The 27760-nt window shown below is 40.3% G+C and overlaps 1 protein-coding gene across 3 annotated transcripts in view; it reads left to right on the top strand.

Annotated features, from left to right (window-relative positions):
- Window positions 1-27760, top strand: part of ADAMTS20 (ADAM metallopeptidase with thrombospondin type 1 motif 20) — a 184582-nt gene that overhangs the window by 140511 nt on the left and 16311 nt on the right. For all 3 annotated transcript variants that reach the window (XM_074942180.1, XM_074942179.1, XM_074942181.1), the window contains 10 exons: window positions 4745-4912; window positions 16259-16432; window positions 18905-19075; window positions 20097-20297; window positions 20425-20554; window positions 20723-20817; window positions 20903-20997; window positions 22403-22536; window positions 24156-24247; window positions 27558-27662. In XM_074942180.1, the coding sequence (XP_074798281.1) occupies window positions 4745-4912; window positions 16259-16432; window positions 18905-19075; window positions 20097-20297; window positions 20425-20554; window positions 20723-20817; window positions 20903-20997; window positions 22403-22536; window positions 24156-24247; window positions 27558-27662 (1365 nt within the window). The remainder of the gene's footprint in view (window positions 1-4744; window positions 4913-16258; window positions 16433-18904; window positions 19076-20096; window positions 20298-20424; window positions 20555-20722; window positions 20818-20902; window positions 20998-22402; window positions 22537-24155; window positions 24248-27557; window positions 27663-27760) is intronic.

The following is a 27760-nucleotide window of genomic DNA, read 5'->3' on the forward strand; positions in this document are numbered from 1 at the left end:
AGGCTCATGTAGATATAGAAGAGTGTTATATGGATCTCTGCAGGAGCCCATAGGTGAGGGCCTTCAGGGAGGAGAAGCAGTTACCCATCACACCTCTGTGAGTTCAGCTGGAGAGGAATGATTGGAGCCACTGTAGTGTTGGGCCATCTATTCCTGTTCTGTCATATAGTTGTGTTAGCAGTGTCTTGCAGTCCGCTGTGTCAAATTTCCAGCAGGCTGAGCATGGAGATCTTACCTATGTCCAGGACACAAAGAGGTGATCTTGTACTGCCACTACAGCCATCTTTGTTGTTGTGTCCTGGTCTGAATCCTGACTTTGAGGAGTCCAGAATTCTGGCTTATGGAGCATGTTGTTGAAGCTTGTTGGCTGCTACTTTCTCACCCCCACATTGCAACCCACAATGAGTGAGCCTGCACGTAACAGTAAGGGGGCACTTTGTAGCCCCTTACCCTGTTTTCTAACACCATGGTAAGAGGAATATGGGGAATACAGCCATGAACTAACTGAAGATGGGCAAGGTAGGATGAAATGATAGAAGATCATTGCAATGACTGTATATAATATACATACCTACGATAAGCTCCTCTGTCTCAGCTCTGCTGGTTTCTCTGTCCTTTTATGTCTGTCACCTTCTCTTTTAGTGCTTGTGTATTACAGTAATTTGTGCTGTAAAGAACTCGCTTTATTTTAATAAAGAGTTGGTAACTTACAAATCAGAAATGACAGAGGCCCAGTTCTAGAGTCTGATATGGCCTCCTTGCAATGCTCCACAACTACAAAGGTGAGTTAAACCCTGTGAATTTCTCCAGCTGAGAATTCCTTCAGCAGAGAGGGAATGCATGTTTTGATACAGAATTGGTGTAACAACTCTACACCACCGCTTCTAACCCTCCAGCATGGGGGAGGCATGGCCACCTGAAAGGGGACATGAAGAGAGCCTGCTCTAACTAATGGCAGAGACGGAAGTAGCTCCCAGCTGGCCCAAGAAGCCCATTAAAGGAGTCATCATCCTGCAGCTAACCAAGAACCATTACAGTCCTTGCATCGTTTTAGAGCAGCTTAAACGACTCCCATTTGACTATGGCCCTAGGAGTCAATGTGCCAACCAAAGATCATTAGAGTGCAAGACATTGTAGTGCTGTCTCCTCCCTTCTCTAACATGCCTCCTGGATCATAACAGGAAATCCACCATTTTTCCAATCCTTGTTACTTCACTGGAATCCCTTTTACCTCACTGGAATAGATTCTGAATTGAGCCTTAGAATTTGAAAGTCTCTAGTCCAATTTCTTGCAATTTGTATGAGTTTGTAATCTTTGAATATGCTGGCTCTGTACGGTCACACAATCACACCTAAAAGTCTTTTTTTTTTTTTACAGTGGTAAATATATTATTCTCTTTAGATGCTACTTTTCCCGTCTTGACCACAGCTTTACAACTTTTATGCCATTCACTTGCTAACAAAAGCACAAGCAGGAGCTGTTTATATCCTTTCCACTTGCTAAGCTGTTTTCAAAGTGGAGACTGGAAAATCCCATTTGGCTTGGTTAGGGTACGGACACAAAATGTTCCCTTGAAAAGAAGTTAAAATAAATGTAGACTAAAATTCCAAGAAAAATCCAACTGCTTAGTTTTTTTTTCAAAGTATCTATAAAAAAGGATACATCTAAAACCTCCCAGTAAAGCTTTATTTATTGCAACTGCTCAGAATTATATTTAAGCTGCTTCAAAAAAGAGCCTTAATTTGCTTGCAATTGATTATGCTCCTTCTGCATAAGAATTAACTTGTACACTTCGGAGAGTGCCAGCAGCTGCATTAGGCTGATCCTCATAAAATTTTAATACTGAAAAAAGACTTAACCGATGACTCCTAGTTACCAGGATTACAGAATGACATTGAACGACATTAATCAACTCCAGCTTTTCACTGCATTTTATAATATTTTTTAAAGGATCTGCAATATGGGAAATATTATCTTAACCCATGTTGAGACAAATGCTAAAATTTCAGGAAAAAAACTTGTGGATTATTTTTCAACTTGTATTTGTTTTAAGAAAAATGTTCATATTTCTTCCAAGATATAAAGTTCCTGTGGAAGTCTTTCTACACATGTGATCCATGATATATGGAAAATGTGTTCTTCATACAACTCCAAAATCAATTCAAGTTTGTAATCAATAAGTCAAAAATAACTAACCTCCTTTTAAAATATGTTATACAAATAAAAGTGTTATATCTGTGCTGAGCACTGTGGGCCAAATTGTGCCCGGCTCCTACGGAAGCGTGCAGAGTGAAAAGAGGACAAGGGACAAGAAGAACAACAAGAAGAGAGCCATGTGTAGTTGCAGTCCTTGCATTTAAGGGAACAATGGGACTGCTTCCTCCTCTGGGGATGCCACCTCCATAACAGCATGTAGAACAAAATTGGCAGAGAGCTAAACCTCACAAAGAGATAGTGTGCTCCTCCCATGCATCAGAGAACCTGGGTAGAAATGCAGGCCTGTGCATAAATAGCACAACTGAGCCTTGTACCAACTACAGTAGAACCTCAGAGTTACGGACACCACAATTACAAACTGACCCATCAACTACACACCTCATTTGGAACCGAAAGTACACAATCAGGCACAGCAGACAGTACAGTACTGTGTTAAACGTAAACTACTAAACAAATAAAAGAAAAGTTTTTTAAAAAATTGACAAGGTAAGGAAACGGTCTCTGTGCTTTTTTCATTTAAATAAAGATGGTTAAAAGCAGCATTTTTCTTCTGCATAGTGAAGTTTCAAAGCTGTATTAAGTCAATGTTCAGTTGTAAGCTTTTGAAAGAACAACCGTAACGTTTTGTTCAGAGTTATGAACATTTCAAAGTTGTGAACAACCTCCATTCCCGAGGTGTTCGTAACTCTGAGGTTCTACTGTATGCTAACTAACAAAGATCTGACCTAAGCCCCACTTGAAGTCAGTGAGAGTCTTTCCTTTGATCAGAGTGGACTTTGAATCAGTCCCTAAAGGTCCAATTCTGCCACTCTTACACGTTGAGCAGTACCTGCATTGTTTGTGGTTCTTTTTGATTTGTTAGTCTGTTTGGTTTTAAATAATTTTGTAGAGATTGAGGTTTACAAATTGAATGACAACAGTAAACTATGCAGAATAAGAATTTAAAATGCAGTAAATGTTTATCATCAGTATTTTTTTTTATTACTGGTATATCAAGGATTGTTCCTCCTTCTATAGGTGGTGTGAGCACTGAAACAACAAAAGTACATGAAATAAGTCAATCAGACTTTCATGTTTTTAGTAACCACTAAAATGTTGGTGAATTAAAACATTCTATCGGAACATAAATAATATAGCCTACACAGTGAAGCTAAAAATTTGTGTCCTGATCCCTATAATGAATGGGAGTTTTGGGTGTGCAGGAATTCAAGATCAGGATACAAAATCTATAGCTCCTGTCTGTAGGTTTTCCAGAAAGGTTATACTTAAAGTATGAGGTCTTATTGCATTTTGAAATTTTTAAAAACATAATCTCAAACTATTCTGATTTATTTAGTTATTTCAGCAGGCATTAGATAAGCATGGAGTAAAAATAACCTTTACATTAAAAATAAAATCATTGTTGCAACTATCATTTCTCAGGTTTCAGAGTGGCAGCCATGTTAGTCTGTATCAGCAAAAAGAACGAGGAGTATTTGTGGCACCTTAGAGACTAACAAATTTATTTGAGCATAAGCTTTTATGGGATAAAACCCACTTCACTGGATGCATGCAGTGGAAAATACAGTAGGAAGATATATATATATATATATATACACACAGAGAACATGAAAAAATGGGTGTTGCCATACACACTATAATGAGAGTGATCAATTAAGGTGAGCTATTATCAGCAGGAGAAAAGAAACTTTTTGTAGTGATAATCAGGATGGCCCATTTCCAACAGTTGACAAGAAGGTGAGAGTAACAGTAGGCGGGGGTGGGGGGGAATAAGCATGGGGAAATAGTTTTACTTAGTGTAATGACCCATCCACTCCCAGTCTTTATTCAAGCCTAGTTTAATGGTGTCCAGTTTGCAAATTAATTCCAATTCAGCAGTCTCTTGTTGGAGTCTGTTTTTGAAGTTTTTTTGTTGTAATATTGCCACTTTTAGGTCTGTAATTGAGTGACCAGGGAGATTGAAGTGTTCTCTGACTGTTTTTTTAATGTTATAATTCTTGACGTCTGATTTGTGTAGAGACTGTTCGGTTTTGGCCAATGTACAATCTATTCAGGGGACACCATCATAGGACCTGATCTCATCAGCCACACTATCAGAGCCTTGTTCACCTGCACATCTACCAATGTGATATATGCCATCATGTGCCAGCAATGCCCCTCTGCCATGTACATTGGCCAAACCGGACAGTCTCTACGTAAAAGAATAAATGGACACAAATCAGACGCCAAGAATTATAACAGCATATTTATGAGATCTCATGTGTTGACGGCTGATCTCATATATTTACAAATGACTGATTGAATGAACAATTAACGGATTGTTGGCCAGGATGTGAACAATAAGTACTGTCCATTATGAAACAACTGCAAAGTAGACATGTACAGTAGATATTGCACAATATAAAACCGTCATTGTTTATTTGTATTATGGCATATGCTAAGTGGTTGCTTTTTCTGTTTTTTCAACTTCTTTTAAAATTCTAATAAAGAAAAAGGAATAAAGCAAATCTATTTCTTCTTTTCCAGTGTTCTGTTTCCTGTGGAAAGGGTATAAAGTATCGTGATGTACATTGTGTGAACAGCATCCAAATTAAATTAGAGGAAGAAAACTGTAGACATTTAAAGAAGCCTCGAACCCACAAAATTTGTAGAGCTGTCAGATGTCCTGCATGGAAGGCCAACAGGTGGAAGGAGGTATGTAAAATGTACTGTAATTATATACCACTCTTCCTTCTAAGCAAAGCATAAAAGGCCATATTAATGCCATACTGCTTCAATTAAAGTGCTAGACAGAAGTTGTTGCTTCATGTGCTGCACACATGCCATACTTTGTCAGACCAAAGGTCCATCTAGCCCAGTAACCTGTCTTCTGACAGGGGCCAATTCTAGGTGCTTGAGAGGGAATGAAAGGAACAGGTAATCATCAAGTGATCCCATCCCCTGTTGCCCATTCCCAGCTTCTGGAAAACAGAGGTTAGGATCACCATCCCTCCCTATCCTGGCTAATAGCCATAGATAGATCTATCCTCCATGAACTTATCTAGTTCTTTTTTTAACCCTGTTATAGTCTTGGCCTTCACAACAACCTCTGGCAAAGAGTTCCACAGGTTGACTGTGCGTTGTATGAAGAAATACTTCCTTTTGTTTATTTTAAATCTGCTGCCTATTAATTTCATTTGGTGACCTATAGTTCTTCTGTTATGAGAAGGAGTAAATAACACTTCCTTATTTACTTTCTCTACACCAGTCATGATTTTATAGACCTCTGTTGTATCCCCCCTTCGTCATCTCTTTTCTAAGCTGAAAAGTCCCAGTCTTCATATGGAAGATGTTTCATACCCACACTAATTATATCTACAGTTTAAACTGAAGTGGCTCTCTCTAGGGTCTTGCTTTTATCTTTAAACTAAATCACAGAAACGACTCACAAATTTGTAAGTGAAAATGCAAATCTATTTGATAATATGCATCTGTTGCTGATTAATAGTTTGGGGCTTTCCTTTCACAGAGCAGCCTGTTCTTGAAGGGAAGCTAACCTAATATGTATATTCAAGATGAAATTGTTAAGATAAACATTTACATTTTGTGATTTTTTTTAAACAGAACTTCAAAAATTTTGAGGTTTTCTTATCAGTGTGTAATAATGTATTGTGTCATAATTCATCACATTGCAGTACTTTGCTTTTAACTTGCTCTTTAAGGGTAAACTTTTCAAAAATGTCTTAGGCACCAAGGAGCCTGAATCCCACTGTGTCCCACATGCTTTTGAAAATGTTGTCCATCATCTATAAACAATAGAATATACACAAACATTTGCAATCTATGGTATTATCATAATATGTATAATAATGTATTCATCAGCAATATTGCAGGTTGCTGTCATTCTTCTGTGTATATATGGGACAGATTAGTTTACCTGTTTAACTGAATAGTGTCACACACACTCTTCAGTCCCCTAGAATTGAAGGGGAAGAACTCAGACAAATGGCCTGGCCAAAAGCTGGATTTCTTCCCATCCTCTTTTTGTCTCTTTAGGGATCCCTGACTTTGGAGAACTTGATGGGGTTGGGGATGGGTAGAAGCTCCATTCTTTTCCTCCAAACCCCCCCTCCCCGCTACAAAGACCCTCCCAGGATGCTTCATTGTTGTTTAAGAGTCTCTCTCGCGTTGGGAGCCTGATATTATGGAGGTTCCTTACCCTGTCTCCATTGTGTTACTCAGGCCGTGCAAAGAGAGGGAGATTCTAGTGGGGGGTGTGGAGAAGTGTGGAGGTACACGAAGGGGTGTGCCTGCAGCATGATGTACTTTGGCAGTCACTAGCTGGCAAATGGTCCTTTCATTACCATAGCCAGCTGGCACAGGTTAGTGAACCAGGCTGCTCTGACCTATGCCTAATAGTACATGGCGAATCAGGAAGTTATAACCAGCGCCCTGACAGTCTCATCTCTCTGCTACACCCAGAGGAAGAGACCACAGCAGAAAAACTGACCCAATCTATGAATGCCTATGTCTATGGTACAAATAGAGAATGAATGGTACTTACCAATCCTCCCCTTTAACTCCTTTCTCCTTAATCGCTGTAACATTCTGTTTCTCCAACTCTTCCCCAGAGCAGAGGTAAAACCATCTTTCAACCCTTTTTCTTACAATTTTCCTTTTTAAGGAGAACAATGAGTAGTGCAATGAGGTGTCAGCTTCGCTAAAGCCAGAAGAAGAAAACAGTGTTCCCCAGTGAATGGGGAAAAAAACTTGAGTTTAATTTGTTTTGACTTCCCAATATCAGCCTCTCAATGTAAAGTCTGTTTAACCTAAAGAGAAAATGGCAGTTGCCTCTACTCCCAAGTTTGTTCTAGAAAGAACATGGCTCTGTGAATTGGTCAGTTAGTCCCTGACAATTGCTAGTAATAGGCTTGGGGCAACCTTGCTGGAGCTAGTTTACAGAATCACCAGTGTGGTAATTAGTTACTCAAAGAAATAGAGGCAGTAAGGGTTTGGTAAAAGACATCTAGTACAGCACTGGAAGCAGAGATTGTGTGGAAGTTTGTGTATGTGCTCCAGCATTACACACTCAGAAACATTTTGTTGTATTAGCATTAATAGATGTTTTGTTTTGCACCTTAAATTTGTTTTGTCTGAGTCATCTTTGGCAAGTCTACCCCTAGTCATGTGTCTGGGTGACTGTATGTTGAGACTGAATTATAACATTTCTACAGTATAATCATGCATCATAAATAATTGCATTTCAGTACTTTTTTCCTATTAAAATATAATTGAAAGTATTATCCTTATAGTTTCATAAATTGCAACCAAAGATGTGCCCTGGAGAATTATAGCGAATTCTTCATTTCAGCACCTTGACTTTTTATTGTTATTTTGAAATTCACAGTTTATATAACAATCCAGCTGACACAGGCATGTACTTGTGATGAAGAATACTACATGAAAACAAAAACGTGTATACAGAGTCTATTGTCTCTTTTACACTCACATGTAGGCACCTGGAAAGTTAACAATTATGTTACAAATGTGTCTGGAGAATAAAACCTCCACCCTTGCATCTGGGATCTTCAAATGAAATGAATAAAAAAAGTTTTAGTATATATCTATTCAAATTGTATCAGATAATTTATTCTGTCTCTTAAAAAGGTGCACACTTTAGGAACTTTGCCAATTATGTGATTGGGGTGGACTGTGTATCCTAAAAGGAAATAAAGATGTAGAGAAAGGGGGAAGAACTGTTTCATATGATTTGGTGGTTGCTGAAGTCTTAAAAATATTGGATGGAAATGGTAAGATGAAGCTGCACAAAGAACGTTTGTTTGTGTGTGTGTGAGAGAGAGCTATTTAGATTAGCATGTGAATAGTTAAGGTGGGTCTCTTTCCTCCCATATGTCAAGAATATATAGGGGCAACAATAATAGAAAATGTATGTGCAGAAACTTTTCAATTGCTCTTCTGCTTCTTATTGTAACAATGAGAATTCTAATGTCTATATCTGACACTGAGGTGGAACAGCAATATCTGATCCACTACTCTTAGCATTTTCCCTGTTATGACCCCTAAGGTGGCACTGCCTGACTAAGCAGTGCAATCTTCATCAGCTCAGCAGCAACAGAAGAATATTCCTATACTGTTAACTCCTGAAGCATATGTTGCAGCACACCATCTGCTGAGTCTCTCAGCAGTGGTTTTGCTGGCAGTCCAAGAACCTTCTCACCTGGTACGAATGACTGCTAGTGAAAATTTGCCATCTGCGGTGGTTCAGTGTCTGATACTTTAGGCACCACATTCGGTTCCATTGAGAGGCAAATTGACAATGATCTCACCAATACCTTCTTCTCTTCTTGTCCCCAGCAGTCACACTGGTATGCTTTGTGTATGCCTCACCACCAGGACCAGGCTAGAAAGAGGACCAGAAGTTATAGGAGACCAGCCTCTCTCACTTCATCAGTGGCTATCAGCTCATCCAGACAGCCTGGGAACTCCAGACAGCCATTCTGACATGTTAGAGGAGAGATCATGATGAAGTTCTCCTTTAAGGAGTTGATTTCTCTGATTGGGAGCCATAGAGGAAGTTCTCCACTTCACAGAGGGAAGGGGTTTTATTCTCACTACTTCCTTATCCCAAAAGCAAAAGAAGGTCTCAGAGCTACATTAGACCTGCAACAGCTCAACAAACACCTAAAGAAAATAAAGTTTTGCATGATCATGCCGGCTTCCATTATTCCTTCCCTGGATCCTGGTGACTGGTATGCTACCCTTGATTTAAAGGATGCATGTTTCCATGTGGCAATACATCAAAGCTACAGGAAATTCCTCAGGTTGTTCATCATTCACTCTCACTACCAGTTTACAGTCCTGTCTTTGGCCTGTCCACAGTACCATGTGTTTTCACAAAGTACATGGCAGTGGTGGCGGCATTCCTGAGGAAATCAGGAGTTCAAGTGTTGGTGAGAAGTTGTGTCAAAGACCAAGTGCTGTCTAGGATGGCCATGGTTCAATTCATCTTTGGTGTGCTAGGATTGCTCTTCAATGAAGAATAGCCAATTCTGTCACCTGTACAAAGGATAGAATGCATAGGAGCAGTCTTAGACTCTATGGAAGCCAGGGCCTTCTTCCCTCAGGCCAGGTTCCAGATGATGCTGGCCATTTCTTTAAACTTGAAGGCCCATTCTACCACAACAGTATGGAATTGCTGCAGACTTCTGGGGCATATAGCCTCATATATTTATGTGGTTCAACATGCCAGTCTTCATCTCAGGAAGCTGCAAAAATGGCTGAGCTTGGCGGTTCAGGTACACACTCAAATCTTGGTCTCTCTGGTTTGGGTACACACTCAAATCTTGGTCTCCCTGGACAAGAGGACAGACCCATCCAATGTGCGTGTGTCATTCCATTTGCCCATCTTCAATTTACTTTGACCTTAGTTATGGACACTTCTATCGTAGGTTGGGAGACTCACATGGGATTACTACACCCTCAAGGTCTGTGGTCTGCCCAGGATTTAACTCTCCACTTAAATGTAAGAGAACTGAAAGTCATTTGATTAGCTTGTTACTCTTTTCTTCACCATATCACCAGAAGGAATTTGCTAGTAGTTATGGGTAATACAGTGGCCATGTTTTATGTGAACAGGCAAGGAAGGGCCCGGTTGACTCTTCTCTGCAAGAGGCAAAGCTATTGTGGGATTTTTTATGTCACCAACTCAATCCACCTCAAAGCATCCCACCTTCCAGGTGTCCACAACAGTCTGGCAGATCATAGATTCATAGAATCATAGAATATTAGGGTTGGAAGACGCTTCAGGAGGTCATCTAATCCAATCCCTGCTCAAAGCAGGACCAATACCCGTTAAATCATCCCAGCCAGGGTTTTGTCAAGCTGGGTCTTAAAAACCTCTAAGGATGGACATTCCACCACCTCCCTAGATAAAGCAGCTGAGCAGGTCTTTCTCCAGCCACCATGAGTGGTCTCTCTGTCTAGATGTAGCTACTTTCATTTTCTGACTGTGGTGCACTAGACAGACAAGCTTCTGCACACATTACTTCCTATTCCGCTCCTGCTCAGGGTGGTGTTGAAAATCAATCAGTACTATGCATTAGTAATACTTATAGCATCAGCATGGTCTCACCAACACTGGTTTTCCATTCTGTTGATCCTTCCAGTTAGGGCTCCTTTGACTCTACTGCTGGACCCAGACTTGATCTCACGAGACCATGGTCACCTCCTCTATCTTGACCTAGAGGCTCTTCACGTGACAGTCTGGAAGTTCTGTGATTGACACCTCAGAAGGAGATCTGTTCCACGGCAGTGCAAGACATATTCTTAAACCATAGAAAACCATCTAGTATGTATACTTACTGGTGAAGTGGAGGAGACTCTACATGTGGACCCAATAGAAAGGGGTCTCCTCAGTCCAGGCTTCAATATGTCGTGTGCTGGATTATTTGTTATACCTGAACCAGCAAGGTCTGGCCATTAGTTCCATCAGAGTCCACCTAGCAGCTGTCTCAGCTTTCCATCCTCTGACTGATAATTGTTATCTTTTTTCCAATCCCACGACAATCAGATTTTTGAAAGGTCTGGAATGATTGTATCCCCAAGTAGAGAATCCTATTCCCTTTTGGGACTTAAATCTGGCATTGACAAAGATAATGGGTCCTCCATTTGGACTACCTGTTCCTTATTCCATCTCTCAGTGAAGGTAACCATTTTGGTAGTGATCACTTTGGCCATGAGAGTGTGTGAGTTATGAGCTCTAGTATCTGTCCCTCCATATAGAGCGTTCCATAAGGACAAGGTAAACCTACATCCTCACCCAAAATTTCTCACCATGCTGGAGTCCCATTTCCACATCAATCAAGCAATATATTTACCAACTTTCTTCCCTAAGCCTCATGCTCACAGGGATGAGAAGAGACTCCAGATGTTAGGAGAGCATTTGGAAAGGACTAAGCCATTTAAACTGAACCATAAACTAAATCATCACAGTTGTTCAGGGTAATTGCAGACATGATTAAAAGACTTCTGGCCTCTTCTCAAAGAATGTCATAGTGGATTTCTTCCTATATACATTTGTGCTATGACTTGGCCAATGTATCTCCACTGAAAAGGGAACTACTGAACACATTCAGTGAGATCACACTCAGCCTCTGCAGCCTTTTTAGCTCAAATGCCTATTCTAGACATTTGTAGAGCAGCAACTTGGTCTTCAATGCCTACCCTTACATCATATTATGCCATCTCTTAGCAATCTGGAGATGATGCCAGATTTGGACATGTGGTCCTTCAATCGTTATTCAGATGTATGCTGATCCCACGTTCAGATCGAAAAGCTTGGGAGTCACCTACAGTGGAATGGATGTGTGCAATCACTCGAAGAAGAAGAAACTATTTCTAACCTGTTCTGTAACTATTGATCTTTGAGATGTGTTGCATATGTCCATTCCATGACCTACCCGCTTCCCCTTTATATCAAAATCTGTCCATTTAGAAGGAACCAATGGGATTTGTGGTTGGCTTTCCCCTTTATACCATTTCACAGCAGCATGAGGAGGCAGAGGATGCATGCACTGCCTCGACCAATACCACTGAGGCAAAACTGTCCAACAGCAGAGCAACGGGCACGCGCACACTCTCATGGAATGGACATGTGCAACACATCTCAAAGAACAATAGTTATGGAACAGGTTGGTAACCATTTCTTCTCCTTAATTTACCAATTTGGAAACATTAAAAAAGCCACACAACCTGTACAACCACTGTTAGGTGCTTCATGCCACATGCTCATGGCAGACTCAAAGCCCTGCAGCTTTAAGTTCTGTCTCTCCAGTGACAGTCTCGTTCTGTTCACCTATGGCCATAGTCTCTGCTTGTTTTGCCTCAGGAAGAGCCACATACTGAACTAGTGTTCTGTCTGCCATTTGTTCTCCTTATGGACATGGAAGTCTCAAGACACCCATCTCAAGCTCTGTCTTTTGGAAAAACTGATGAGAGTCACCTCTGAGCCTGAGGAGATTGGTGCTTCTAGCTGTCTGATCAGGCACCAAAGAAGTGATCTTTGACAAAAGCCCCCATCACCAGGCATGCTACGCCAAGACATAGCACCAAAGGGGGAAAAACATGTAGAAAAAGGACTCAGCATTGATGAGCCCACACTGACAACTCTGACACTGAAGATTGGTACTCCAAGACAAGGCTGATCATAGATCAGACAGAAGCTCCAGAGACCACTTGGTGTTATTTCATAAGGAAAGTTCCAAACACTGACCCTCCAGTATCGACCTCAACACCATCATGGACACCATCAGCAAAATAGATACAGACATTAGTGCCAGCTTCCAAGACCACTTTGGTACTGAAGCATATACTAGTAGAGGAGTCTACATCATTGGCCCCAAGACCTTCTTCAGAACTGGTGTACACCATCATCCTGGCACTGAGATCGCCTTATGCCTCAGCACCACTCCATGAAAAGATATACTCTTCTTCCCCATCCCTAGGCACACCTTCATCAATGGGGAAATCCTGTGATATCGTTATTTTCCTTGAAGAACAATAAAAAATGTCTAGACTTTTGTTCCAAAAGAGGTATGAGCCTGGCTTGCTAGTAGACAGCTTCCTCATACCATGGATTCTGGGACTTATATATGTTTTCCTGCCCATTCCCAAGCCCTGGGTTAATATGCAAGATCAGGTAGGACAAAGCCAAGGTAATTCTGATAGCTCCATATTGCCTGAGACAATTCTGGCTAATGCGCCTTCTTTGGATACCATCCAGCTTCCCAGACTGTCTGGACATAATATTGCAGAACCAATGTCAAATACTTCATCCAGACCCATGGTTACTGTATCTGACAGCCTGGGTATTGGCTAGTTGAGTGGTACTGACAGACTGCTTCTTTCAGGTGCAAGAAATCCTCCTGCAAAACAAGAAGCATTCCACAAAGAAAACTTATTTCTCTAAATGGAAAAGATTCTCAGTATGGACAACACAATGTAAGCTTAACACAATGGAGGAGCCCATACTAAAGGCCCTGGAGAATCTCCTGCATTTAAAAGACCATTTAGCTCCATTAACATTAATCTAGCAGCCATTTCAGCCTGTCACCACCTGCCTAATCCTGTTCCATATTTTCACATCCCACAGTGATTATCTATCAGTCTAGGAACTCCCTCTTGTGTGGGATTTCAACATTGGACTTGCAAACCTCATGGAGGCCCCCTTCAAGCCTTTTGCAGAATGCTCCTTATACCATCTTATCCTTAAAATGGTCTTCTTAATTGCAATTACTTCAGCCAGGCAGATCAGCGAGCTGCAAAGCTTATATGAGTGACCCTCTTACACAACATTTCACAGAGACAGGGTGATGCTGAGAACTCATCCTAAGGTGGTCTTCAAAGTTTCACTTAAATTAGTACACCAACCTGCCTGTTTTCTTCCCCAATCCTCATTCTGCACCGTGAGAGAAGAAACTTCACACTTCGGATGTTTTAAGATTTTTATTGTATTATGTGGACAGAACAAAGCCCTTCAAGTTGTCATTCTATCTCTTTGTTGCCATTTTGGGCCTTCAAAGGGTCAAGCCATCTCCTGGAGAGAATATCTCAATCGATCACGCAGTGCATTTCAATCTGCTACCAGACAGCTGATGTACCACTTCCTCTGAATGTGAAAACTCACTCATCTAGAGGTCAAGATTTCCTCCTGTTCCAGGAACATTCCTATATCACAAATACCTGAGGCAGTCAATGGGAGTACACCAGTGGTCTTTGTTAAACACTATGCCCTCGATCTATCTGTAAGGACAGATACTAGCTTCAGGAGAGCAGTATTACAATCACTGTTTGCTTAGACAATCAGGACTCCTCTGTCCCATCTTGTCAGTCACCTAGAGTGGGATCCACATTGACACATATTTGAAGAAGGTTACTTACCTGACAGTAAATGTGTGTTGTCAGCGTGGATCCCATGTCACGCCCTCTGTCTCTCTTTGTAAGAGTTCTTCATATCTGGAATTCTGAATACTTAGAATAATAAATCAGTGTGGAATCTCAAGTATTGTTATGCTGTGACTGTTCGTGTTCACTGGTGATAACTGTGTGGTTTTTAATTTAACATTTTCTTTGGGAAGAATATCACATAGCTGATATGATATATACCCACACAATACACAAGCTTTAAAAGAATAGGTTAGATCTTATCACATAGAATTGTAATATAAATAAATGTTAGCGTACTTAATTAAAAGATTAAAACAAAAAAATTTTCAAATGTCTTCCTTAGTGGCTTGCTTCATAAGTAGCTGATTAGTCTTCTGTAATCTTTCAGAGCTGCTATTATAGTTCTTTCATTTAACTACAACAGTTAACAGTGATCTTTAATGAATGCAGCAGAGTTAAGCTTACTCCTTGAAGGGGAATGTATAAACTACGTTCTGCCCATTACATTTAAATGAAACCAGCTTAGTCAGTGTTCCTTAGGATCTTGATGTAACTTCATGGAATTACACATGCTTTTTATCTTGTAGACTGGCACAGAAAACATCTCTAGCTAACCAGTAATACTGACAATTGTTTCTTTCTCTTTAACCAGAATGTGCCACTTTCAGAGTGAGCTAATATACTGACCATAATATTTTTACTCCTTAAGACCACATATAATTCTACCTATCATTTCTTAATTTAGCAAAGTGAATAGAGCCCTGCAAATCCATGGATATCTGCTTTACATCCATGGACCATTTTTGCGGATCACAGCTCAGATGCAGATACAAATTTTATATGTGTGCAGGGCTCTGCAGCACACATTCACCCGAATGGAGTGGCTGTCACCCAGCCCTCAGGCTCCAGCTCGGCTCTCTGAATCACGCAGTAGCGGGCTCTGACATGTGGAAATAGCCCGCTGGGCATTCTGGGAGTTGTAGTCCCCAGCTTGCTCTGATGGAGAAGGTAAACTACAACTCCCAGAAGGGAGTGAGCCAAGTGCCATTTTGAAGGTCTGATTATACTTTAAGCTAGCGGGTGGCAACAGTGGGGCTGTGAAGAGAGTAGTTGTCACTGCTGTCTGTTCCGGCTGGATATGTGTGCGTTAGAGCTGCCAAGGGTTGTGTAGGCATGTCCGAGCCCCCACTGGGAGGGTGGCCCTGCATATAAGGGCCCAGGATTATAGCCTCCCTGCCTGGAGCAGGGAAGGAGGCCCAAGGGGGGCGGAGGTGTCTGGAGAGAAGTGGTGGATGGTTGGGGGTCGGGGGCTTGGCTCAGCCCTGTGTCACTGGTGTGCGGTGACCCATAGAGCTGTTAGTAGAGCCCTGCAAATCTGCAAATATCTGCAAACAGTTTTTGTGGATCACGGATCAGATGCAGATACACATTTTTGAGTCCTGCGCAGGGCTCTAAAACTGAACAAACTCTAAGATTTCAGCTATATAGGCCTGATCCTGCAAAGCCTGTGCATGTACTTAACTTTACATGTGTGAATAGCCACTATTCCCATTGAGACTTAAGTTAAACATGTTGCCATATGTCTTCGCAGGATCATAGTCCTTATTCTGTAGAATATATTTAACCTCACCTGTTGAAGGGGTGTTTTTTTCCATTTTAATTTGACATTTTCATCCTAAATCTCTTCTGCCAAAAATGTAGAAAATTGAAGTAAACACCTGAACTATGTTAACAAACAGTAGAAAACAGAGGTGTGTTAGTGTAATAAGTGCACTGTAAAAGGGTAATATGCAAACACCTTCATTTATGAATGACATGCGATAATGGAAATGACACCATATTTGGTGAGAGGTTTCAGAGGGGTAGCTGTGTTAGTCTGTATCAGCAAAAACAACGAGGAGTCCTTGTGGCACCTTAGAGACTAACAAATTTATTTGGGCATAAGCTTTCGTGGAACTGGGTTCTAGCCCAAGAAAGCTTATGCCCAAATAAATCTGTTACTGTCTAAGGTGCCACAAGGACTCCTCGTTGTTTTTACCATGTTTGGTGGCTACCTTTTTCATATTCTTTCTTTCTTTATGTATGTATTTTCTGTAGTGCTCGGTGACCTGTGGAGTGGGGATTCAACAACGGGATGTTTACTGTCGGCTGAAAGGCAGGGGTCGAGTGAATGAAGCAATGTGCAATCATGATGCCCAGCCCCCTAGTCAGAAGCCCTGTTGGCTGCCTGCCTGTGTGCTGTACCAATGGCTGACAGATGAATGGCAAGATGTAAGTATGGCCATTTGATGTAACTTGCCTGCAAATGTGAACAGGCCTGCAAAATTCAAAAGCTGTGGCATAAAATTTCAAAGGCACTTTTTCTTTCTAATAAAGAACTTGTTTGTCTAGAGTTGTAGGCAGAAATAGTGCAGGAAGTATCAGCAGTTCCCTAATGGGGGAATTTTAAAACTAATTTTAATGTAATAGTTCTCGCTCTCCAATCCCATGTAACCTGTATGTAGTGTAGAAAATGTGTAACAGTGGGGGCCTCAGAAATCAGAAACTATAAAAGAATCACCTTTTAAGAATAAAAAAAAAACAAACCAACAGGAATGTAAGGGAAGATGAACTATTTCATAGAAACTCCAAGGATATAATCCTTTTGGGAACATTTCTTTCCACAATGGGAAGTTCTACAATGGGAAGATTTGCCTTTAAAAATAAAAAAATAAAACATGGCATACCCGTTTAAGAAAAATCAAAAGGCACAGAACTGTAAATGGTTTTGACATTATAGTAACCGGAAAAAATAAAGAAGTAAAAATGTGAAACAAGTATTGTGGATAATTTTTTTTAAAAAAAGCATAGCCAGGAAGATGCACAGGTAGCGTAGCTGTTATGTAATGTTAATTTATAGCCTGATCCTCAGGGATGCTGTCTCTTAGAATCAGGCTCCTAGGGGAACAAAGTCCCAGATTTGGGTATGATGATTTTTAAATGTAAATGGTGCAATATTTATACTGTAAAAATATAGTCCTCTTGACTTGCTATTAACATACATGCCATAAACCACAGATAATCCACAGTTCACTTGATGGTGGTTTGCAAAGAGCTGGGTGTTGGTCACATGATTCGGGCATATTTTCCTGTGCTAAATCAATTACAAGAAAGTTGAAGATATATAAATACATTCCTACTGTCACTTTCTCATGTAAGCAACTGCAGCATTTGTCAGAGGGACGTTATGTGATCAGGAATGGGAGTGTCCACATGACTGAGATTGGAGGGAGGTGTCCTAGAGACAATCTCTATTAAGCTGTGCTCCACATTGTAATAGAGTTTGAGAAATCTCGGTTTATGAAATGTGAGTGACTGTAGTCATTGAAGTACTATGATGTTAGCAGAACAGAGGGGAGGAACCAAACTTTACACACACAGAACATCCTTGTGGTACTAGCCATTAGTGCTAGCATCACAAGAATGATTTGCACATAATGCATGTGAACACCTCACCTGATGATGTTAATGCTGAACCCTGGCTTCATGGGGAGCTGTGCACATGCACCTTTCCAGGTCCATCCCGGTGAAGGCTGTTTTTCTTTAAGGGAATTATTTATTTCGTTTTCCTTTTTAAAAAAATCCTCTAAAAATGTTTATCTGAACTGAGAATTGAAATTTCTATTTTAATTACTTTTTTTAAAAAAATTTCATCATCTAGCTTCATTTGCTCCCACATGTCTTCCTTTGCCATTTTCTAACCTTTATGCTTCAGCTTCTCTGTATGGTGCTTTCAATGCCCCTCTTCTATCCTTGTGTGTCTCTGCTCCGCATTGGCTGCCTCTTCCTCTCATCCTCCCCCCATCCCAACAAGCACAGTGCTGCCCCTCTCCTTCTCAGCCCTCACCAAAGACAAAGGAAGTGGCACTAACTTGACAAAGAAGTCCTGAGGCACACACTGTTGGAGTATTGGGAGTGCTGTGGTACTGGCACACTGGGGATGAATATTAGCCAAGGCAAACATAAACATGATGTGCTAGCCAGTGGTGCAGAGATTCGCTAGACTGTTCAGAAATGTTTAGGATAATGCTTTTTATAACAGGAAATGCAGATTTTCAAGAATAAGTATGGATTTTCCCTTCTCTCCAAATGCTCGTATTTTTTATCTAGAAATGCAGAGCTCTGAACTGGAAACATAAATGCATTTTGCTTTGCTGTCTCTTCTTGGTAACTCATTTCATGTTTGTTACCCTTTGTGTGAAACTCCTTTGTTCACATTCTCCCTGCCCCTTCTTTCACAGTTATATCCAGTATTAATGGTTACTAATGTAGAGTTTGGATTCATTGTATCAAAACTCCTTTATAACTTAACATTTGCAAGACGTTCACTTTCTAAAGACCAAGTTACCCAGCCTACATTAATTGAATGCTTATTGTTTCTTATCCTTTCACACAGAGGAGTCATTTTGACCCAGCCCCTTATCCTGGCCTGACATTTTCTTCGTTTTAACCTCTGGCTCACCTCACATGTTACACAGTCATATATGAAACAATAAGGGTGTATAATTACAAGTGCTGGTATCCGAGCTTTGAGAACAAAGTGAAAGGTTTGGTCACACTGGGTGTTTTGTACTGAAATAGATAACAGGTTTCACTAGATCTTTGTTTCAAAGTTTTACTTGTGTATATCAACCACCAGATAGATTTGTTGTATAAATAACCATTTTAAATGGAAAAGCTGTAATTTGTTTATGTCATACTCAGTGCTCAACATCATGTAGGAAAAAGGAAACACGCCGGAAGGTCACGTGTGTGGATGAAAACAAGATCCAAGTAAATGAAAGTTCCTGTGATCCTGCCACAAAGCCTCCAGCGATCAAAAAATGCAGGATTACTCCCTGTAAATATGCTGTGGTTACAGGAGACTTGTCACAGGTAAATTAATCATGTTGCTAACCAAATTTTCATTTTGATGTTGTATATAAGAGAATATTAATATAAATTGTACATTCTGTGTAAAAAAAATAATAATTTAGACTTTTTCCGCATGGGACATTTACACTAACCATGATTTCTTGTTGTGACTCCAACACCACAATCTTCTGTGGTTGTGTTCCACAATCCGTTGCAGCTCTGGGTGGGAGGAGTACTGATGGGTAGGTATTTTCTGATACCTGTGGGTGGGGGCAACAGGAGCAGTACTTAAGCTCTTCTCCTCCTCTCCCTCCTCCCACTGCATTTGTGCTGCACTGAGCCTGGGGACGGGGCTGAGAACTGTGAGTGCTGGAAGGCACTGGGTCTAGACCGTCAGCGTCTCACCATCTTTAAGTGACTCTTCTATGGAGCAGAGTACAGGGGGTGAAGGAATAGGAGGAACTGTAATGGGGTGAAGTGGCGTCAGCAGGAAGATAAAGGGAGGTTCTTCCCTCCTATCAGTTTTCTCCACCTTGGTTGCAGCAGCCACCATGTTTTAGAGATTTTGCCATGATCTACTAGGCACACCTCATGACCCACCTGTTAGAGAACAGCTGCTCCTCTTGGTCCTTACTACCAAATTTCTTTTCTGTGTACTGAAGAACCTCTCCTGGGGCCTCATCCAAAGCCCCACTGAAGTCAGTGGGAGTCTTTCCATTGAGTTCAGTAGGCTTTACATCAGGCTCCTGGTCCCTTGGGCCTTTCTTGCCTGCACTGTGTGGAGGTAACTGCAGAGCCAGGTTCCTGCCTTGGGACAGCATGAGCTCTCACCTCCAAAGGCTCCACAGGTCTTGAGGCATAGTTATTATAGAGCTCCATTTCTGTACTCTGCCAGATCATTACTAAAAAATGCTGGGCCAGCATATGTGGGAATAATGTCTACTACGCCCCATACTCTCACTGAAGAGAGGATCAGGACTCACTAACTATATTCTGATGCTGCAAATATCACCGAAAATAATGCTTTTTGTTATTATTTCAGTGTTCAGCCAGCTGTGGGCTTGATTACCAACAAAGGATCACATACTGTGTTGGAATCCACACTATTCGGAATAATCGTGCTTATGGTCTTCGCTCGGTAGCATATCGAGATTGCCCAATAGTGCCTTCCCCACACATTTATAAATGTAATATCAGGGGATGTTTACAAGCAGCTACTTGGAAGGTGGGGAAATGGAGCAAAGTGAGTATAAATGTGCAAGCTAAAACTTTACAGTTGCCTCAAACACAAAAAAGTTTATCAAAATGTATTTGCTGATAGTGTTAGTGATTTATTTTCTTCTGAACTTCTGGTTGTTATCTGTGTGTAGTGCTCAGTAGCTTGTGGAGTGGGAATAAAGGAAAGAAGAGTAGAATGCATGACTGAAAATGGTTTATCCAGTAGCTTGTGCCTGTCACGTTTAAAACCAGCAGCCAGAAAGATCTGTCATGCGAAAGAATGTAAGTAATTGACAGTGATGATTATGTACTGTACCAAATGCTTTCTTGGGATATTTATGTAAAAACTGTAAAATAAATATCTTTGCAACACAAATATACACAATTAGGTGTTCAGGTTCAATTCTCAGCTCATGAAATATTGATATGGTTCAATCACTCATTTTTAAGGTGAAGCTTTCACCAGCTGCAAAGAAATCCAGAGTAAAAAAAGAATTAGAAAGGATGGTGAATATTTACTGAACGTTAAAGGAAGATTGATAAAGGTACTATTAACATTTCTATCAAAGGGGTGGGTTGTGAAATAAAACGTGTATTATATAATAATAAGGGTTATATTTTTGGTTGTAGATTTATTGTTCGGGGATGCAGTTTGAGAATCCCAGAGAATATTTAACATTGGTTAAAGGTGAAGCAGACAACTTTTCTGAAGTATATGGATACAGGTATAAAATCAATGGGGTTCTTACTTTATGAAATGTATTTGGTAGTTTGAAACTATAAAGCAGAGTTTTCCTTTATGGGATCATATGCATAGAAACATATTTGGGCCCAATTTTCAAAGGTGTAGGCACACAAATGTACATTACTAATGTAAATATATTTCCATACTGAATTTGTGTGTACCTGCAGTAACTGACCTTACAGATGACCTTTTATTATTTCAGTGGAAATGGTACCTGGTTATACCAGTGCTGCTGTTGGCCCAAGTGTATAAAGGTCCTACAGTAACTCCTCACTTAATGTCGTCCTAGTTAATGGTGTTTTGTTATTACGTTGCTGATCTATTAGGGAACATGCTCGTTTAAAATTGTGCAATGCTCCCTTATAACATTGTTTAGCAGCCACTTGCTTTGTCCACTGCTTGCAGGAAGAGCAGCCCGTTGGAGCTAGCTGGTGGGGGCTTGGAACCAGGGTGAACCGGGACCCCCCCACTCCCCTAAATTCCCTGTGTGGCAGCTGCCTAGCAGGCTATCAATTGCCAGCAGTTCAGCTGTGCCTCCCCTCCACGGCCATGTGCTGCTCCTGCCCTCTGCCTTGGAGCGGCTCCCCAGAGCCTCCTGCTTGCTGTGCAAGGGAGAGGGGGAGAGAGGGATGCTAATGTCAGGGTGTCCCCCTTTCCGCCACTCCTGTACCTAATCTCCACAGAGCATGGGGGGACATGACAGGGCTCAGGACGGAGGGAGCTTGCTGGCAGCAGCTGTTGTCTCAACTTGCTGATCTATTTAAAAAGGCAGTGTACTTAGGGTGGGGTCACCGTACTTAAAGGGGCAATGCGCGTCTCTTTCTCTCTCACATGTGGTGTGTGTCTCTGTCTCTCTCTGCCATGCTGTCTCCCCTCCCTCCATTAGTGCTGCCTAGTAAAGTGTGAGGCTACATTAACAACAATGTGTTAACCCTTGAGGGCTCAGCAGAATGCTTGTTTATCATTTAGCAGTAAAGCATCCCCTGGGAAATATCCCACCCTCTTTCACCCTCTGACTTCACCACTTAACCAAGCTTCACAATCATCATTGCTGTGTACAGTATTAAATTGTTTGTTTAAAACTTGTACTGTGTATGTGTATATATGATGTCTTTTGTCTGGCAAAAAGAATTTCCCTGGAAACCTAACCCTCCCCCCGCCCCCATTTACATTAATTCTTATGGGGAAATTGGATTCGCTTAACATCGTTTTGCTTAAAGTAGCATTTTTCAGGAACATAATTACAATGTTAAGCGTGGAGCTACTGTACTATTCAGTATTTGTTGTTCGATATTCTGTGCGTAGTATAAAATGATTTGATTGTTTTTCAGTATGATACTACTTTAGAAAACATACGAAAATAGAAACCAAATGTGCTATTACAGGTTACAAAATCCATATGAATGTCCTTTCAATGGAAGCAGAAGGCAAGACTGTGCATGCAGAAATGACTACCTTGCTGCTGGACATACTAGTTTTAGCAAAATAAGAATTGATATAATCTCTATGCAAATTGACAGTAAGTGTTTATATATAATTACAGAACTCTATGTAATGACCCTTCTCTTGGAATTTTAAAGTGACTACTATAAATGCAAATTTAGAACCCAATTGCGCCATTTCTACGCAAACAAAACTCTTAACTTCAATGGCACTTCCATGAATGAAACTTCACGGGTTCAAACCTTAAGCTTTCATGGGTGTCTCATAACTTTAATACACATGCATAATCTGATGTATGTGTTTCTCAAGAGCAGAACACAAGGGGGAGGGATAGCTCAGTGGTGTGAGCACTGGCCTGCTAAACCCAGGGTTGTGAGTTCAATTGTTATACAGACAAAACTGCACAGGATTGTTTCAGGGGACAAGACAAGATGTCACGTTTATTATAATAACACAATTTGATTTAAGACCAATAACTAATATCTAATACCTATGTATATATACACACACACACACACACACACACACACCAAATGTTCTGTAGCTGCTATATAGTTACCAGTTCTGAATGTAGCTTGAGTTTGTGGCTTGGGTTCGTAGCTTGTGGCAGCTAACTGGCCAAGAAAGCTGGACAAAAGGAAGAGCTGGGTCTCTGTTGGGCATGCACCGATGCCCTTCCATGTTGGCTGCAGAATGTTACCCTCCAAAGTCTTCCATCTCACCCATCCTTTTTGTAGGCTTTAGTTTGAATCCAGAGTCTATAGGTCTTGCTGTGTCACGCTGCCTCTGGGTTCAGTGTGATTGATCACCCGTCAATTGCAGACATGACTCTCAGCCTAGGACCTGGCTTTGATGTTTCTTCAATTGTACTTTTGTTCTTTTCTTTTGAGGGTGGACTCTTCTTACTTTGTCAGGGCTGTTGTCTGCATCTTCAGCCATTGGTGTTTACACTTTATTTCATCAGGACAGGCTGGGGCTGGAGGTTGATTCCATCATCCATCCATACCTCATTCACACATCTGAACTAAACTAATAAGATTACAGCAGGGTTTTGCAAAAATGAAGTGAGCATTTTAAAATGGAGTTTGGGATAAGTTAAAATGGAGTTTGGGTTGCAACATGGACAAGTGTAAGGAATGGCAAACAGTGAACAGAAGTTACAATGTTGAAGCAGTGCAAGTTTCAGTGATTCAAGCAGCAATTGGATTGAAAGTGAAACTCAATTAGCCAGTTATTGGGGTAACTGGTTTTATGAATGAATGTTGTTTCATTCATAAAACTTTGCTTATGAAGTTATATTAATAAAGTGAACAATTAAAAACAATTTCATTGATCAGTTCTACACAATCCTTGAGGGGGCCATTTAGGGATCTGGGGCAAAAAGTGGGGATTGGTCCTGCTTTGAGCAGGGGGGTTGGACTAGATGACCTCCTGAAGTTCCTTCCAACCCTGATATTCTATGAAATAAGCCTTTTCCTACAGCAGATTACACCATAGCGCCGACTTCCCCTCTGCTTGGTGGGTGCTCGACCCCTCGCCCTGCCTCTGGCCCTGCTCCTGCACTGCCCTCACTCCACCCCTTCCCCAAATTCCCCGACCCACCCACTTTTGCTACTTTCTGCATATTGCTTGTCTACTAATAAGTTTTTAAAGCAACAATTCCAGTGCTAAATAATTGTCATATCTGTTTATTAGCTACAGACCTTCTCTTTGCTCAGACTGTATTTGGGAGAGCTGTTCCTTTTGCTACTGCTGGAGATTGCTATAGTGCTGCCAGATGCCCACAGGTATTTATAATTTTTTTTCATGAAATTAACACTTAAGAAAAAGACCATTTTACTAGAGGTCGTAGTAGGGAGATGCAATCGACTAATGTACACTCAATATTCTGTACAAAAATACAGTACATTAATAAGTAATTGCTTCTTGCTCCCCTCTTTTTTAGTCCATCATCCGTTACATTTGCTCCCTGAAATTGTTTTCCCCACAGCTGTCTCTTTTGCTGTCCCTCATGTTCCTGCTCCATGTATAAGTATCCAATCTGCTATTGATCTCTTGTGTTCCTGCCTCTTGCACTGGTGTTCTTCTGATGTGCATTACCCCTTAAATTTTTTGTGTGTCCTTCTAATGTCCTTCTAATCCCTCTTTCCAGCTCTCCTCCCTTGCTATGGCCCCATCAATTTCTCTTTTCCTCTCCATCCCTTTCCATCTCCCCTTCATCAGATCCCTATCAGCTGACTCCCCTTCTCTCCGTATTTTTGTCTTGGTTTCTCTGCTCCCATGATGTATATGGCATGAGACATTCATTCACATAAAGAGTGGAGGAGCTGAAAGGCAGTACTTAAAGATGATAGAATCATAGAATTCTCATTGCTCAGCAGCAAAAGAATACTTCCCAGCATGTGTTGTGAGTTGCCTTAATGATCTATCACCTGGGACTTCATGAAACATGTTGGAATACTTGGGTGGAGAAAGAGCAGAGGTCTGATACAACAGGGCATCCCAAGCAGCCAAATGTCATTCACTGGCCCAAGACCAGGACCAGAATACAGTAACCAGAAAATTAAACCACAACTAAACAAAAATCCTCACAAGTGCTTCAGAGCACTGGATACTGAAAAAAAAAAATCATAGGGCCAAATCCACTACTGACCTAAGTGGGCACAGCTCTGTTGAACTGCATCTCTTTACACCAGTGATGAATATGACCTTTAATAACTAATGATAGTGGATTCCGCTAATTGGGGATATATCTCTGCACTGAAGTGTTCACACCTCAGGAGATGCCTTGAAGGAGTGCTGCTGGTCTCTGTCCAGATCAATTGCACCACTTCCTTCACTCTCAAAGTTTTTCAGATCTGCTCCCAAGCCTGAATATTATACATGACAGGCAACTGCTGTGCCATCAGTATAATTGCACATATGCAATGTTCATTTATTTCTGCAACATGACATCACTGTGGATGAAGTTACTTCATGAAATACTATGGGCCTATGATTATGGAATAAGCTACACTCCATTTACATTAATTTTCTCCAGATGCTGTATGCCATAAAATTAATACGTTCTGCTTCTTTGGTACTCAAAGAACCACCTCACCTGTGTAACACATCAGCTTGTGCCAGTACACCCAGGGGTATGAGTCCTAAAAAATAAAAAGAGCAACTAGACATGAAAATACACAGGAAATAAGTTATACCAAACTATACAATATAAGACTGATGTTTTCAGCATCTATATGAATCACAAGAGTGAAGCTTGAATGGTGTATATGCATCACTAGAACCCTGAAATAAAAATAAACTCTTCATACAGTCCTTTGTATGTAGTTTATTTTTGATAAAGTTTGGGTACTGTCAAAATACAGGTATCTCATGAACACCTTAACATTTATACCTTTAAACTAGGCTTGGAAGGATTAGATTTCAGTAAAAATTGGTAAATGTTGATTTCACTGTATACCACAAACTGAGAAAAAAGTATTTCCATTGATGATCATCGAAATTTACAGATAGGCAAAATAAGAAAAATACTGTTTGAAAACTTTATTAGAGTCAAAATCCAGTAATTAGATTTTAGAATTAAGCTTGTTAAAAATGGACTAGTGAATCAATAGGAAAACCAGGTATGATTTGTTGATTTTAAGGATATTCACTTTGTATATTTTTACATGTGATGTTGACAATTTGTGTTTTAATATTTATAAAGCTTTAACTTTTTGAATCTCAATATCTGTCATTAAATAATTGTCTGACCCCCTCAGAATTTCACAATTGTGAAAATTTAGATAGATAAAAATTGAAAAAAAATGCTTAAAAATAAATATTGATATTATCTGTCAAAATTGTAAAAAAAATTAAAATCGAAATTCTGCCAAGCCTAGATGAAACCACCCAACAGTAAGTAGTACATATATTTACCATGTTGGATTTTGAAAAAGGCTGAGAGCTGTGAGTAGCAGAGAAGGATTTGTCCGTAGTTGCCAGAGTGTGGCAGACCGTGCCAATGTAGCTCCAAAAAGTTCAAACACAGTTTAAAATATTTATCTTTTGAGAAATGGTTGTTTCGGGTGTTGTTGTAGCCATCTTGGTCCCAGGATATGAGAGAGACCAGGTGGGCGACGTAATATCCTTTACTGAACCAACATCTGTTGGTGAGAGAGACAAGCTTTTGAGCTCCACAGAGTTCTTCTTCAAAGCTTCAGACGTTTGTTTCTTTCATCCACAGAGTTTAGTCCAAAAGAAGATATTACCTCACCCACTTTGTCTATTTTTAAGAAAGCAAGCCTCATTCTGGCAGGTCTCACATTTTTTAACACACTAATTAGAATAAAATCTGATTTCAATTAGGAATAATAAGCAATCCACTTCAGATAAAATGTGAATCAAACCCAAAACATGAACCAATCCAAAAAGTTTGAGGTTTTCAGAAGTTCAGATAATTTTTAAAGTATTTTGTTGACATTTGTTGTTTTTCGTCTCTCAAAATGTCTGGCTTTTGACCAGAATTGTTATTTGATTATTATGATAACTGATGTTATGTTATATGGTATTGTAATTATGCCAACGAACTAATAATTGGTATTATTCAGCATTATTTCCCACCGCCAGCAAACCAGAAATGACTGCAAGGATCACACAAAAAACAGTTTGTACCAGAATTCCAGCAATGTCTCTTGATGAAAATGCTTGTTTATGTTTCAAATAAATATCAACACTTCAGGAGTTCAGTTTAGATTAGAGAAACATCCAGATCATTATGTTTTTGTCCATAATTAATTCCTTTGCAAGAACTATCTGGGAACATCACAAAATGTCCGAGTATTTGATGTAACCTAATTTTTTATTATAATAGGAGAGAAAAATATTAAAATAATAATTTACTCTCAGGTATAAGAGATAGTGAGTGAGCTAAATACAGTAAAAGGCTTGTGTGTGCCAACATAGAGGTTTCTAGGCTTTTTGACTTTAGAAATACAAAATTCGGTATGTAACCGTAAGGTTACAATGCAATACTCTAAGTAGTATTTGCTAATGTTAAGTGTCTTAAAGTTTGTACATAAGCTCTGTGCTTTGATTTTTTTTTTTTTTTGATAGGGGCAGTTCAGCATTAATTTGACAGGCACTGGCCTGAGGCTATCCAATACAGCTAGATGGATTGCTCAGGGCAATTATGCAACTGTTGATATACACAAATCTCAAGTAAGTAATGTTGCATATTCTTTGTCCATTCTTGACTTGACTGAGACACTTTCACAGATACTTTATGAATTTATTAACTTGTCTACTCAGTAGGACAA

Source organism: Natator depressus, chromosome 1 (assembly GCF_965152275.1).
Source record: "Natator depressus isolate rNatDep1 chromosome 1, rNatDep2.hap1, whole genome shotgun sequence".
NCBI lineage: Eukaryota > Metazoa > Chordata > Testudines > Cheloniidae > Natator > Natator depressus.